We start from the raw sequence: 16,850 nt of genomic DNA on the forward strand, positions 1-16,850 counted from the left end.
TAAATTCTTACTTTCCTTCCACAATTAAATGTGGCTACATGATAGAAACTAAATAACGTTTCACTCTCTACATGACGAACATAGCTTTGTAATCACGAACTTGATATGTGTTTAGTTTCACGCAATCAACAAGTGGAACGCTTGACATTGTCCTATCTGAAGAGCAAAACCCCAAACATTTGCAACATTCGGAGTAAGTGACTTTGGAGTATTAAGACTGTCAAACTGATCTGGCCAGTTCGTATGTACACTGTTTCCATTGGTTACAGGGATGGAGACAAGGGCAACATCCTTGACAACCTGCTGTCCCGGATGGAGCAGTACGCCAACAACTTGGAGGCCCTGGTAGCGGAGAGGACGTCTGACTACCTGGAGGAGAAGCGGAAGGCGGAGGATCTACTGTACTCCATGCTGCCGAAGTGAGTAGACACCCGGTGTTCCACGTCGTCCACTTTGCGTTTTGTTTTTAATCCCTATGCTTATGCAGTCTTAGTACACGAGGTCATCATTATCTTTACAGTTCACCGACTTACCAGAAGTATGTCTCTGTTTATCTTAGTTTTGGTTTGTTTGTTGTTTAACGCCGCACTCAGCAATATTCCAGCTATATGGCGGCGGTCTGTAAATAAACGAGTCTTGTCCACACAATCCAGTGATCAACAGCATGAGTATCAGTCAACACAATTGAGATACGATGACATGTGTCAACCATGTCAGTGAGCCTGACCACCCGATCCCGTTAGTCGCTTCTTACGACAAGCGACGACGACGATCAATTCTAATCTTCGCGGGTTCTGTGTTAGATGCGCTGACTTGGGTGATGCTCAAGCCTGCCCGGGTTGAAATTCATCGTATCCGACGGTGAAGGACGATGCTGATAGTATCAGCCAATTGTTGTATCTGAGATAGCTGACAAATGTTGGTTGTTTGTTCCACGTTTGTCGATAGAATCTCATCCCTTGGAGACAGGTAATCATTGCGACCCCTGCCCACGTACACGGCGGATAAACCCCGGATGACCTGGTCATCAATCCCGATTGTATACCGATGATCAAACCTGATCAAATCAGTTTCCCCAGCCACACAGACGTGGGGGTGATCACAGCTGGCTTCTTGTTGTGATGCCGACCTCGTCACGACGTCGCCGACTCTCGGTATAATACAGCCAGTGTTAAAGAGAGGCTGTACCCGTCAGCCGAGGACAGTTTGCACGTAGCTGTCCACAATCCACATTGTCAGGAATCAAATGTGTATTATATTTTGCGGGCGTGGTGGGCGTGGTGGGCGAGCTGTCAAAAGTGCCAGGCTAGTGATCCAGCGAGCTGGAGGTGTGTAGGGATCGAGCCCACCTGTGACTGGGTGTAAAAACCTTGGAGTCAGCTTTGTGTGCAGATTCTTTCAGTGTTGTCACAACCCCTAGTGTTCAGTACACAACCCTGTGCACTTAAAAGAACCCACGAATCCGTTGGTATGTGACCAGATGGTGGCCACATGAATACGTGCAAACACCTAGTTGCAGGTACAGCAACGTGTAGTAAACTCAGATAAAGTACTGTGACTATGTGTCCCAGTCCACACAGCTGTGAATGGGTACCTTGTAAGGATGGAAATGCCGAAATAACTCGCCTAGTGGCTGCAAGAGTTGCATATTCCCCAGGGAGTTGAGATTGATAATACGATGTGCCGTTGAGATTGACATCCAATGATCGACGGAATAAATACCAGCGCCTTGAGCATGCACTAGTTGCGTGGATATGTGCGTTATATAAATATCCTATAATAATAATATTTTCAATATCAAAATGAAACATGACCGCGTTGATACGTGTCACTTAATCCTTAACATATGCCTTCTCCCCTGCGGATCTACATGTTCCGATAGTCTTCCATTTTGAATGGGATGCTAAAGGAAGGTGTTATGTTTAAAAGTCTATATGTCAAACTATAGTTTGGTGAAAGAGTCGCCTGACGCATACCGACTCAAATACGAAAGAGTCGCCTGAAGTATACAGCAGATTCATATACGAAAAAGTCGCCTGAAGTATACCGACTCAAATGCGAAAGAATCGCTTGAAGTATACCGACTCAAATACGAAAGAGCCGCCTGAAGTATACCGACTCAAATATGAATATTAATATTATATCTTTATATTCCTGAACCCTCCAAAGAACCCAGTACTGCATATTGACTTGTCAGCGTTAATGTGGGTTATTTGTAAAGCATCGTTGATTCTCGTCATAATGTCAAGACATGAAGGGTCTAGAGTAGCTTCAAATCTGAAGATTAACATATGGAATTTGTTTACTCAACTGCAGTTATATCTTACCCCTAAACAGGTAGGCACTGGCCATGATCACACTTAGTGATCGTACATGGTAACACGGCTCCTGTTGGCTTAGGGAAAGTGATCCAAAATAGGCTGGGCAGTAAATGTAGTTGGAGGACATCAGACATCATTACGTACACTGGCAACGTCTCAATCCTGACAAATCTGTGTGCGCTCTTCCACAAGGAGCCTATGTCGGCTGGCTACACTCAGGCAATTACATGTCAGGGACCATGGAGCTCAAGCAGAGGACTAATCCGCTCGTTCCTGTCACACAGCAAGATTTGGTCTCACATCAAACTGACAGTTCCAGACTGTAACTGTTTATCTCAACAACAACAGGGACTACAACGTCTCCAGCTAGGCGATGCACAACAGCCCCCGCATCCAGTCGATCTCTTACATATACAGTTTAATAGTCTCCAGTTCAAGAGGCTGTTTGGATTTCTTGCTGAGTACTTCGGTGTTCTTCCGCGCGTAGGAATACATACAGAAACGGTACGCGATACACTTAGTGCGGTTGTTGTGTGAAAACATCACTACCTGAGCATAAAGCGCGTTTATAAAACAGATAGATAGATACGGTGATCAAGGTAAATACCACCAGGGTATTGTCTCCTCAGGGTCGTGATAGGTCATGATGTCTGTAACTGCAACATTGTATACGGTTTTATTTATTCTTCTTCACTCTTTGTTACTGAGTATTTCCCTTTCTCTATAATGTTTTGTCTATGGTCGTCCGCGTTGGCAGCGCGCAGCATGAATTATACCTGATAAAATACAGAAAATAATTATCAATCAGTCAAATGACAGAGTTATTCCGGGAAAAAAAAGAAGAATTGACAGGTGTACAATTATCATAGAATACAATTTCAAAATGTGTTAGAAGAGCATTGGCTGCGAAGTGGGCAACCACGTAAAACAGTATCGACAGCGGAGCTGATGTTTTGTCGTTGTTGAATTCAACAAGAAACAGACACAATGAAATTTAGCAACAAAATATTACAACACAATTCAATCAGTTTTGTTATCTGGAACTGTTGGGAGACGTTTGCTTGAGAAAGGGTTCAAGCGTCGTGTTGTGAAAATACCCATATCTCCTGTACACCCTGTCACGAAGATTCGGGGCGGTGACGGTAGCAATGTGGTTGTCTAAAGCGTTCGCTCGTCACGCCTAAGCCCGGGTTTGATTCCCCACATGTGTACAATGTGTGAAGCCCTTTTCTGGTGTATCTTCCCCTTACTCACCTATGCTTAACTTACTTTGAACTTTGGACCGAAGGGGCAACTAAATTTCCTGAATTTCTCGTTAATTATGGATTTAGCTCACCCGCATCATTAATTTTCTTTCGTGAACTATTTGAATCTTTTATCAAATGGAACGTTATCTATCAATGGCGGATTATCCGCTGTGTCTTCATATCTCTCATGTATTTTCCAACTATTTTCCACAAAATAATGAATTCCCCTCTGAAACATAATCCGTTGGACACGACCCCCGGTGTCCAACATCTCGTGGCACAGATCGAAGTATATCACACCTAGTAACCAGGTAATCAGTTCCTCGTGACAATGCCTGCACATTATCTCATGGTAAAAAATGTAATCTTCCAACACTCCACAAATCACTGTAATTTATCGGATCTATAGCCATTCCCTGTGTTACTGATGAAAATGTCAGTTTCACAAGGACATCCGGGCGTTGTGACGTCATGGCCCTGGTGGTAGTCAGGGGTGAGGTGGAAGTCAATCAGTCACCGATGTCTACAGTAGGAAAACACGTTGGAGGTGGCTGCTGTCGTGTTGAAGCCAACGTTATAGACTCCAGACAAATGAATCTATTGGGTAACACTGTCAAGACTAGTTCTGAATAAAAAAATCGATATTTGCCATTTAGTTTGCCCTTAAGGGACGTGTTTCTTTCGCCAATACATTCATATTTTGTGGACAAATATTGTGTTGAGAACTGAACACATTCTAAACCATGTGTGAACATATTGTGTACTTAACGTTAACTTGAAATCAGTCATCTTACCAATCGTTAAAGATATACAATCGATGACCCCCCGTGGTCTCAAGATAACGAGATGTGATCGTAATAAAATTCTTACTTCCAGCTCGTTCCTTCTCTTGCGCAAGTATATTTGTGGACAATAGTATACGGAATAATGTCCATCAGGTTCATCCTCTAGCAACAGTGGACACAGGTGTCCAGGACGGCGCTGTACTCTGTGGTCTTATCACTCATGATTATCACTGAAACTGCCCAGGTATGGGACAGTCGTAACGGTAAAGATGTATTGTACAAATGGATCAAGAGACCACAGGCGCCACAATTAGCTGTGCTACCTTGATCAACCAGAATGCGCATCTTTTATTTTTCCAATACCGCTGCAGAACGTCATATGTGATTGTATGCATTGCATTTCTCATATTTCTTCAGGTAAATCCGATAATTGTACCGTTCTGCCTCAGTATGAAACCATTGTCATGCACATGCAGTCTGCCTAGCTGTGCCTGAAAGTTACTAGCCCACAAAATAATTCACAAGCCCAAAATGTGATTGTAGAAACTAAGCAAAAGATTACAAAAAAAGCTGAGAAACAGATATTGTCGGCATGACACGGGTTTCGTAATTAAGCTGCTAATACGGTGAACATTTTTATCAGGCTTGCATGATTTGAAACTGTGTTATAACGTAACAAGCCGGAGAGCGTGATATATTTACCCAAAAAAATTAATGACCATTTGACAATTCACTAGCCAGTCAGGCCAGTGACTGTGGATATTTCACATATTTCTTCAGGTAGATCCGATAATTGTACCTTTCTGCCTCAGTATGAAGCCAATGTCATGCACATACATAAGTCTCTCTTGCAGGTCAGTTGCTGGTCAGCTGATTCGCGGCGAGTCGGTGACAGCAGAGGCGTTCGAATGCGTCACTATCTACTTCAGCGACATCGTCGGCTTCACTGCTATGTCAGCGGAGAGCACTCCTATGCAGGTATGTTACGGCGTAAAATCTAACTCTCTCACAATATCATTAATTCACCGTATAAATAGCATGAAGATATCAGCACATGTTCATTTACCTGATTGAGATGGTTATCACGAAGCTGCTGTGTTGTAAATATAAATACAAGTAAAATATTATATATGTTTCCAAGAGTCGTTGGAATAGCCCAATAGTTACAGCTTTGGAGTCAATCCAGGAACACAGGTTCATTTCACCCACATTGCCGTTAATCATACTTTTTCGTATGGATTGATACCTCCTTGTGAGGAGGATGAGTCAAACCAGCCATACTCGGTCATGAGATCTTTCTAATCTGCCAATCAGTATCGACCTTCATAGATTATTGATGCACGTGGGGATATAAGAGTAGCTTATATGCGAATATCTAATAGCATTCAACTGCCGCGACTTCCCGTCCAGTGATTGTTTATCATAACGTCAAGATCTGAGAGAGAGTTGTGTTGTGTGGAGTACAAACTTTAACATATTACTCTTGTGTATCCTTTCAGATAGTTGATTTCCTGAATGACCTGTACACGACGTTTGACTCCATCATAGAAAACTTCGACGTGTATAAGGTAGTTATTGCTTCTTCCGTCAATGTTAAATGGGCGACATTAACAAAGTGCACACCAAGTCGGCCATACGTTTGTATAACACATGGCGTCACCTGAAAATCTCATATTTCGATATTTTGTATGTTCTCCTCGAGTCAGCTTCATGCAGTTTTGTCATAACTGGGACATTCATTTACAACTAACAGTACTATTTTGGGCAACTCGACATGCACTAGAAATTTACCGAAATATTGGTTGTTGCATTGTGTCGTATATCCTGTTCATTGTATGTCTTAACAGAGGTGCTGACCCTAATTTGAGACATTTTACTAGCCTTATTTCCCAAATCATGCATTTACTTTGTATGTTTGGATTTCCTTATATGGTATGGCAATGCCCCATTCTCAGAATATGATGCAGTTCACATTTACTGTAACGGATATATAGGTAATCCTACCCAAGTGTCTCCTGATATCAATTATATCAACACGAGTTGATAACATGACACATTTTTACTTTTATCAACGGTACTACCATTAGACTTGCAGTGAAGCGATGTCATAGCATTGTTACGTCATCAAGTTCATGACGTCATAGCATTGTCAGTGCATTGTACAAAATCTTCTGTCAAAATGATATCCCCTAGGAGATATCGTTTGATCTCACACAAGCGATATATCCAGTGGAACACAGTTTTGGATGATAAAAGCTATGATCAAACTTTGTATTTACGTTCTTGCCATGCTGTCAGATGTTTCTAGCTTTTGTGTTTTCTGTACAGGTGGAGACGATAGGCGACGCCTACATGGTAGTATCGGGTATGCCAGTACCAAACGGGAACCTGCACGCCAGGGAAATCGCCAGAATGTCTCTTGCACTGCTAAATGCTATAAAACACTTCCGTATCCGCCACAGACCCGAGGAGCACCTGAAGCTACGGATAGGCATACATACAGGTACGAAGACGATAGTTTGTGAATTACTCACAGTTATATTTCGACATTAAACCGCTCGGAAACGAACATTTTCGCGCATATCTCAATTACGTCCACTGTAATATGTGTATAGTCAGAGATGAAAAGAATGTTAACATATTCAGTTTGCTCCAAAGAACGGTGTTCAAGTATCACGTGCCACCCAATCAATGTTTTTTAACGTTGATTCCGTAATAATTTACGTTCGATATAGAAAACTTCGATGTGTACAAGGTAAGTGGTCAAGACTGCATTTCTTCCGTCGATTTTGGGGTCCTGAATTAACTTATTCGCCCATACATTTATATGAATAGAAACGGCAAAACAGTTTGTACATCCATAAGTGAGTGAGTGAGTTAAGTTTTACTCCGCACTCAGCAATATTCCAGCTATATGGCGGCGGTCTGTAAATAATGGAGTCTGGATCAGACAATCCAGTGATCAACAGCATCATCATTGATCTACGCAATTGGGAACCGATGGCATGTGTCAATCAAGTCAGCGAGCCTGACCACCCGATGCCGTTAGTCGCCTCCTACTAGTCGCCTTAGTTACTGAATGTTCATTCTAACCCGGACCTTCGAAATTCACGGGTGACATCCATAAGAAATTTCTGTTCCAAGTAGAGTCGAATGTACAAATCAGACTATATCGGTTTAACGCCGCACTCAGCAGTATTACAGCTGTACGATGATGACAAAACAATAGTAATGAATATGAACAAAACATATAGTTTTACCCGAGATATTGATTTTTTAATACTGACTTTATTCTTTGGAGCGTGAGGCGTTTGGCGTCTGACTTGATTCCGTACAAGTAACTTGTATGTACCTGGACTGTGCGCGCGGCGTTAAGCAACACTGACTTACCCTTTAACACTGGATAACATGTCATTATATGATGTGTTCCAGGTGGTGTATGTGCTGGGGTGGTAGGCCTCAAGATGCCAAGGTACTGTCTGTTTGGAGACACCGTCAACACCACGTCGAGGATGGAGTCGAACGGTCTACGTAAGTCTCAGAAATGATTACTCTCGCAATGTCTAATGGTTTACGTGAGTGTTCAATAGCGTCCACTTACTCACTGTCTAATGGTCAATAGCGTCCACTTACTCACTGTTTAATGGTCGATAGCGTCCACTTACTCACTGTCTAATTATCAATAGCGTCCACTTACTGTCTAATTATCAATAGCGTCCACTTACTCACTGTCTAATTGTCAATAGCGTCCACTTACTCACTGTCTTTTGGTCAAAAGTAACCACTTACTCACTGTCTAATGGTCAATAGCGTCCACTTGCTCACTGTCTATTGGTCAATAGCATCCACTTACTCACTGTCTAATGGTGAATAACGTCCACTTGCTCACTTTCTAATTGTCAATAGCGTCCACTGAATCACTGTCTAATTGTCAATAGCGTCCACTTACCCACTGTCTAATTATCAATAGCGTCCACTTTCTCACTGCATAATGGTCAATAGCGTCCACTTGCTCACTATCTAATGGTCAATAGCGTCCACTTGCTCACTGTCTAATGGTCAATAGCGTCCACTTGCTCACTGTCTAATTGTCAATAACGTCCACTTACTCACTGTCTAATTGTCAATAGCGGCCACTTACTCACTGTCTAATTATCAATAGCGTCCACTGACTCACTGTCTAATGGTCAATAGCGTCCACTAACTCACTGTCTAATTGTCAATAGCGTCCACTTACTGACTGTCTAATTGTCAATAGTGTCCACTTACTCACTGTCTAATGGTCAATGGCAATCACTTACTCACTGTCTAATGGTCAATAGCGTCCACTTGCTCACTGTCTAATTGTCAATAACGTCCACTTACTCACTGTCTATTGGTCAATAGCAACCACTTACTCACTGTCTAATTGTCAATAACGTCCACTTACTCACTGTCTATTGGTCAATAGCAACCACTTACTCACTGTCTAATTGTCAATAGCGTCCACTTACTCACTGTCTATTTATCAATAGCGTCCACTTACTCACTGTCTAATGGTCAATAACGTCCACTTACTCACAGTCTAATGGTCAATAGCGTCCACTTACTCACTGTCTAATTGTCAATAGCGTCCACTTGCTCACTGTCTACTGGTCAATAGCAACCACTTACTCACTGTCTAATTGTCAATAGCGTCCACTTACTCACTGTCTAATTATCAATAGCGTCCACTTACTCACTGTCTAATGGTCAATAGCGTCCACTTACTCACTGTCTAATTGTCAATAGCGTCCACTGACTCACTGTCTATGTGTCAATAACGTCCACTTACTCACTGTCTAATTGTCAATAGCGTCCACTTACTCACTGTCTAATTATCAATAGCGTCCACTTAGTCACTGTCTAATTGTCAATAGCGTCCACTTACTCACTGTCTAATGGTCAATAGCGTCCACTTACTCACTGTCTAATGGTCAATAGCGTCCACTTACTCACTGTATATTGGTCAATAGCATCCACTTGCTCACTGACTAATGGTCAATAGCGTCCACTTGCTCACTGTCTATTGGTCAATAGCATCCACTTACTCACTGTCTAATGGTCAACAGCATCCACTTACTCACTGTCTAATGGTCAATAGCGTCCACTTACTCACTGTCTAATGGTCAATAGCGTCCACTTAATCACTGTCTAATGGTCAATAGCATCCACTTACTCACTGTCTATTGATCTACGTAAGTATGCAATAGCTACGTAAGTGTTCAGTAACTGCTACTTACTCACGTGTACTCATGCACTATCTAATAGTCAACATAGTTGTTCCGTAAAGTGTTTAAGTCTACTCATCCACTGTCTAACTGTCTACGTAAGTGTTCGATAAGGTATATTTACTTACATCTAGACGTTCACTGTCTAATGGTCAACGTAAGTGTTCCGTAAAGTGTTCAAGTCTACTCATTCACTGTCTAATTGTCTACGTAAGTGTTCAGTAACGTCTACTCACTCATGTCTAATTATTCACCGTCTAATAGTCAACGTAAGTGTTCAATGACGTCTGCTTACTCACGTCCTCTCATCTGCTGTCTAATGGTCTATGTAAGTATTCAGTAACCCTTCTAATTTTGTTAGTAAATGGAATAGAAATAGAACTATCGGTCCATTTAAAGTTCCATCTGCACGATGCTATCTAACTCGAAACACTCCATTGCAGCTTTGAAGATCCACTTAAGCCAACAAACCAAAGACGTGCTGGACCATTTCCGAACCTTTGAGGTGGAGCTCCGGGGACAAGTGGAGATGAAAGTAAGTGACAAATCCACACCACGCCATGTGGAACTGCCCGGAGTGCCACAGCTATAAGAACAATATCTGTGTGTACACCTCCCACAGTGCTTGGCCGGAATAACGGAGCACAAGTGTACATTTGTATATACCCACGTTAGAACATACTCCGAAGGTTGGTCGAGATTACACATAATCCACTCAGATGATGATTTCCATCAAATATTATGATTTCAGTATGAGCTAGTGTTACGTGGGGATTCCCTAATAGAGGATAACGCATAAATAGTCTACGTCGTCACTGAAAAAGCAGCAACTAATATTGAAACTAACAGTTTAGGCTTACAGCAATAAGCCCTTTTAAATAGAATTGTGAATCAGATGGTAGGATCTGTCGGGTTCGAAGGTTTTAGATCTATAAGTAGTTAGCCAGCAGTTAGCAATCCAAACGTACAAGGCATGGACTAGCTCATCAGCCGCTCTACAAGTAAAAAGGCTTTAAGAAAGTGTCCCAGCACGAAACATCTCGAACGATCAAGCTGTCCCGTGGTTGTAAACAACTAATGATGGTGACTCAAAGTGGCATGTTCTGTCACACTGTGGTCACGCATAGGTCAGTATTTTACGAACGTTTCACCCATTTACTGCTATTGTGAATCACAGAAACTCCCATCAACCTGCTCCATCGTGGTCGGCAGAGAATGCGTTAAGAGAGTCCTTCTAGCCTCATGTGAATCTTTCACAAGTTTGTTTGTTTTTTAAATCAAACTATTAGCATTGTTTAAGAACAAATAAACACATATTTGTCAGGGAAGAAGCAAGACGTTGTATTTTAGAGTGTTATACATCATGGGTGTACAAAACCGCGCCTACAGTGTATTGAACCCTTGTAAAGTGAATGCATTTGTTTTCGGTTAGACATTTTAAATGGATTTAGGTCACGTGCATTTTGTTCATTTTACAAATGAATACTAACTTCAAAAGACAGGAAATACCAGGATGTTCACAACCGATCATCGATAAGTTTTCTATTCCGTCATTATACAGCTGGACTACAGCATTAAATAACAATAACAGACAAATCAGTTTAGATCACATTCCAAGTACTGATTAAACATCGACCTGACTATTGTTTAATTTTAATTTTTAATTTATCTACGATGATGTTTCTATGTATACATCAGGAGTAAAAATCTTCCTATTAAAACGAACCAATTTATTGTGATCACATTCTCATGATCGTGATGTTGTGATTCCGTCAAACCTTTTCTATCATTCTTTGAGTGAGTGAGTTTAATTTTACGCCGCACCCAGTAATTTTCCCGCTGTATGTCTGTAAATACTCTGGAGTCTGGACCAGGCAATCGAGTGATCAACAGCATGAGCATTGATCTATGCAATTGGGATGCGATGACATGTGTCAACCAAGTCAGCGAGCTTGACCATCCGTTAGTCGCCTCTTACGACAAACATATTATTCTTTGATAATTTGAAGCATGATAAGTAAGATATTTGTTTTGATGGTAATAAGGTTCTGCCATGCATGACTGTGTTATCTGTTCCAGGGGAAGGGAGCACAGACAACCTACTGGCTGGTTGGGGAGACGCCAACATCCTCATCCTCCTGACCTGCATCCCATCGTTAGAGCCACTGTTACATACCATGTTCTCTATAGCGCTGCGTTCACACTCAAGGAGACTCCGCTGTGGGCAATGGTTTGAAACCTCAAGGATCATGTTTAAGTTGGTACTGGGTATTTCAGAAACAGATGGTATTACACGGAACTACCATATGATAAATGGCGATTGGATGAACTACCATAGACAGCATTGGGTAGTAGTTAATTATCATGGATGCACTGGGTAGTGCTGAAGTACCTTTACTGACATTGGGTAGGGGTGAACTACCGTGGCTGGCACTGGGTAGTGCTAAGCTACCTTTAGTGGCATTGGGTAGTGTGGAACTACCTTTAGTGGCATTGGGTAGTTGTGAACTACCATGAATGGAATCGGGTAGTTCTGAACTGCCTTTAGTGACATTGCGAAGTGTTGAAATACCATGCATGATATTAGTTTGTGCTTACAATACCATGGAATACATTGCACAGAGCTGTGGTGGAACGTGATGTTTTTCTTCTTTGTGAAGCATCCATGTTTGATCTTTCTCTGGATCCACCACGTGGACCGATATGGCTGTGACTGACGAAGTACTTTATACATAGCCGGTGATACGTGTGGCCACTACGCTGAAATCAGCAGTTCTCGAACGAAGACAGAGTGTATGTTGTGACTTCACCAGGGATGGAAATGTCCGTATGGAACGAATGGAGTATGTCCTACTGAAGTGATCTCAACGATCAGCAGGAAACCTAGTTGGATCGTTGGAAACTGTATTTGGTTATTTTCATACAATTCTGTCGCGTGTTTTCAAGTTGGTTATTCTGGACCACCTTGACTGAATATTACGGGTTTGCCACGGCTTACTGTAATGATCATGGCTTTAGTATGTATTTGGTTCAAACAGCCGAAAGACGCGGTACAGGAAACCATGTATCAGTTTGTTGAGACGAAACAAACAATAACATACCGAGTCATTTCGTAGGAAAATACACTGGCTCAACATAATATTAAACTCCTCTCAAAGAACAGGAAATGTGTTGATCACATGCGTATGAAGGACTCATGAATGACAACGGGCAGTGTGCTAAAGATCTGAAGAGAATGTATCAAGCTTATGCTGAACAACGGACAGTGTGCTAAAGATCTGAAGAGAATGTATCAAGCATATGCTGAACAACGGACTATGATTGACATCGTGTATTTCCTAACTGACTAATAGCTGAACGAGGGGAAAACATAACTAACTGATAATGTTACAAGGACGGCGGTCATATGCTGACATCTTGTTAGATCAGTCAAATTGCGATGTGAGTTGTCAAATCGTGGAACCCTTTGGTTACCATAGTGAAGATGCCCCAAATGGATGTATCATTTGGTGGTACAAAGCTGTGAATGTTTGGATACAGATCTGTGTGTGAACATTGACGGATAACAATTGTTGGTTGTATATCTGGACACTGTCAATATTTCTTTATGTGATAACCATGGCACAAAGAATGAGTTTAAATGGTTTCACCAACTCTATACGATGACTTGAGGGTACATGGACCATTCAAGCGGAACCGTACTTATCCTTCCACTTCATAGACAACTTGTTGGAGAATCAACAGTCATGTGGAGAAATACGTCATTGATATGGGTTTTCACTGTGTTTATCTATCTGACACCAAGCTTGGTCTTGACGTCACCATGTGTTGTTGTGCTGACTGTCAAAATGTGCAAACTTCATTCATATATTCTCTGTGTTTCGTATTACAATGGCTGTGATTCATCTACTTGTTTCAGAATACGTCTGGTTTATCAGATCAAGATTCTTACTACTATATCAATTTTACCCATGTTAGTAGTTTTTGTCAACGTTTAGCGAATTGTAAGGATGTTCAACCACTTTGACTGAGGATGTATGGTTTCCAAATGTACGTGGAGAGTTCTGTTTAGACAGTGTAGCACATGGACCTATGTACGTATGGAATCTCCCACGTGGACTTCCCATTAAAGGACCTTCATAAACTCTATGATATGCAATATTCGACATTAACTTGAAAATTATTTGCTGACAAGGGAATGATATTCAATGTTGAGCGAGGAGATAGAGCAATCTGCAATTTATCAAACAAAACATATTGACTTAGTTATTGCTTTTAATACATCTGTCTACTTGAGATTCCTACAGCCCCTTTCTTCGCCACCATAAGGTTCTAAATAGAATTTACCCGATAAGATTTTGTGATAGATATGGTGATGAACATGGTACTATTCTCATACGTGTGATCGGACAGTGTAGAAGCTTTTATTATTGGATGATCACTCGTTAATGTTCCGGGATGATAGTAGCTCTCATCACAGATTCCTGATCATACCGTGAAACATCGTGGTTTAATCTGTTGAAAACTGCATCAAATCAGGCCTACTCACTCTCACGTACATGTAACGATAACGCAGGGATCTGGTTAACGACCACAAAGTCTTGACGATAAAACACGAGTCATGAAAAGTCGAATCTTGAACTTTTTGTATCGTCCCTTCACGTCCTACTACACGTGACAATACTATGGTCTGACACGCTTGTCTTTTGTCACGGCGAGATGTTTATATCATCAACTTTTCAATATTTATCTTGTGATATTGATTAAGACACAAAACCTCGTTACATGACTGACTGACTGAGTATGGTTTTACGCCGTTTTTAGCAATACTCCAGCAATATCACGGCGGGGGACACCAGAAATGGGCTTCACAAATTGTACCCATGTGGGGAATCGAACCCGGGCCTTCGGCGTCGTTACATGAACTCTGCTTAGAGCACAGTGGTAAGTGACACCGCACTGAACAGAGTATATCTGGTATATCTTTCTTTTAAACCAGGAAGGATGGCATTGTATTTCAGAATTGGGCAGATGTTAAACTCACCTCCTTTTTAACATGAAAGGCAGGAGAAACATACGAAAGAAAGAAAATTAATTATTTTATTCGCCAAAAAAAATAACTGACGCCTTGATTAGATCCTAACCCACTGATGCCTGTGAAAGGAAGACCCGTGTATTTACATGGTACCTTTTGGACGAAAGAGGGATCAGTCTTGCGAAAAGGGTTGTGCTGAAGGTTTTAATGTGTGAAAAATGTTCATGGACGGTGCATTATGGGTAGAGGTGGTCAAGACGCTAGACTGCTGTTTCATTACGCCGATGGCGATGGTGAGTTGAAAAATGACTACATTGCCGAGCAGCAAAGTTTAATTTCTCTTCTTGTGACATGAATGCCCTGTTTCGTCAAGTATTGACAATTTTCTCTCACAGCTTTTTGCCACAGCCACAAACTTGCCCCAAAGTCTTTAACATGAAATCCATTCTACAAGAACGAAAGAAAATGTGAAATATGAAAATGTAAAACGTGATCAGTTACTGAGGCTTATGTTGGGGACCTAGCGACAATGTCACTGTCTCCATATTGAATATTCTTAATCTTTCCTTCACTTAAGTATTTTTTACTTGTGTGGAGTTCAAAGACTACGTGATACAATAGAAATACACAGTGTGCAACCTGACATTAAAACCTACATTCTGGGATATTAGTATTTTGTTCTTTTTATGACGCAAAGGGACTGATAAGTTTAACGACTGACCAACCTGTTTGTACATACCTTTCTTGATACCTAACGAGGCCCACATAGGGTCACGATTTCACACGAATACCGACGACATAAGGTCACAACTTGCCTAGGGAGACCACACATGATCACAACATGTCAAGGGAACTAACACAAAGTCACAACGTTGGAAGGAGGCCCACACAAGATCTCAGGAGGCCCACATAGGGTCACAATTTAACACGAATACCGACATAAGGTCACAACTTGCCTAGGGAGACACACATGAACACAACATGTCAAGGGAACTAACACAAAGTCACAACGTTGGAAGGAGGCCAACGCAAGGTCTCAGGAGGCCCACATAGGGTCACAATTTCACACGAATACCGACATAAGGTCACAGCTTGCCTAGGGAGACACACATGAACATAACATGTCAAGGGAACTAGCACAAAGTCACAACGTTGGAAGGAGGCACACGCAAGATTTTAGGAGGCCCGCATAAGGTCACAACTTCAATTAGAGGACAACACAAGGTCACAGCTTGCCAGGGAGACACACTATCTCAGAGAGCCCAACACAAGGTTTCAGTAGGCCACAACTTCAAAAGGAGGCCGACACATGGTCACAACTTGCCAAGGAAACCCACATAAGATCACAGCATGGAAGGAAAACCCACACAAAGTCGCAAGGAGGTTCATACAAGGTCATTACTTCATTACATTTCTATTTGCAAGAATGTCCGTGTGCCGTTGACATGATCTGCCTGTGTGGGTGGATAGGGGTTCAATCTGCTATCTGTTCACTAAAAAAAGTCAAGTATTGCTGTTACCTTGCCATGCGTTCAAAATAGAAATGTATAGATCTAAAACTGCAGACTACGTATCTCACTGGACAAGACGCACGCACGCACGCACGCACGCACGCACGCACGCACCGACCGATATCGTGTATCACTGGGGAAGGCGAGCGCACATAGACGCTGACACACACTCGTCCATTGTGGCAATAACAGACTACTCTCAACTCTATTTCACCTCCACGCGCCACATCCGTATATAGACAAAAAACTGAAAATAAGATTATATTTTTACAGTTTGGAAAAAACATACAAAAGACTTTAATTTTCAATCCTGTCCCCTGAAATAGTTAATTATACATTCCTATGCATATATGGGTTGCTCTTTATAATAAGGCTATATAAATATTATATCTTTTAGATCAAAATGAAATGTTTACAAAATTCTTGAAAGTGAATTAACGGGGAACATATTTTGCACAGAACAGGATTAACTTTGGCCAACGTGTTTCCTTTAAGTACCACAACCTGGGACACTATAAAGTGGTGTGCCTGTCGATATTTTACTATTGCATCATCGGATGGAGGGGACATGTAGAGTGTTAGGTATGGACATACATCACCATGCTTTTGATGTAGACGCATTCCCTGATATGCCAAGACACTAAATCTGACCATCTGATGATTGGTAATGATGAAACATTTCATTACAACGGAACTAAATAA

General features: G+C 41.6%; 1 protein-coding gene across 1 annotated transcript; it reads left to right on the top strand.

Moving 5' to 3' along the window:
- Positions 1 to 242: 242 nt before the first annotated feature.
- Positions 243 to 11,892, top strand: LOC124269306 (atrial natriuretic peptide receptor 1-like). Its single transcript, XM_046704313.1, has 7 exons — positions 243 to 419; positions 5,208 to 5,331; positions 5,853 to 5,921; positions 6,682 to 6,856; positions 7,786 to 7,884; positions 10,046 to 10,137; positions 11,682 to 11,892. The coding sequence occupies exons 1-7, from the start codon at positions 244 to 246 to the stop codon at positions 11,742 to 11,744; spliced, it is 798 nt and encodes a 265-aa protein (XP_046560269.1). The 5' UTR covers position 243; the 3' UTR covers positions 11,745 to 11,892.
- The last annotated feature ends 4,958 nt before the right edge of the window (positions 11,893 to 16,850 follow it).

Source organism: Haliotis rubra, unplaced genomic scaffold, assembly GCF_003918875.1.
Source record: "Haliotis rubra isolate DU_JTF1 unplaced genomic scaffold, ASM391887v1 Scf1439, whole genome shotgun sequence".
NCBI classification, from domain to species: domain Eukaryota; kingdom Metazoa; phylum Mollusca; class Gastropoda; order Lepetellida; family Haliotidae; genus Haliotis; species Haliotis rubra.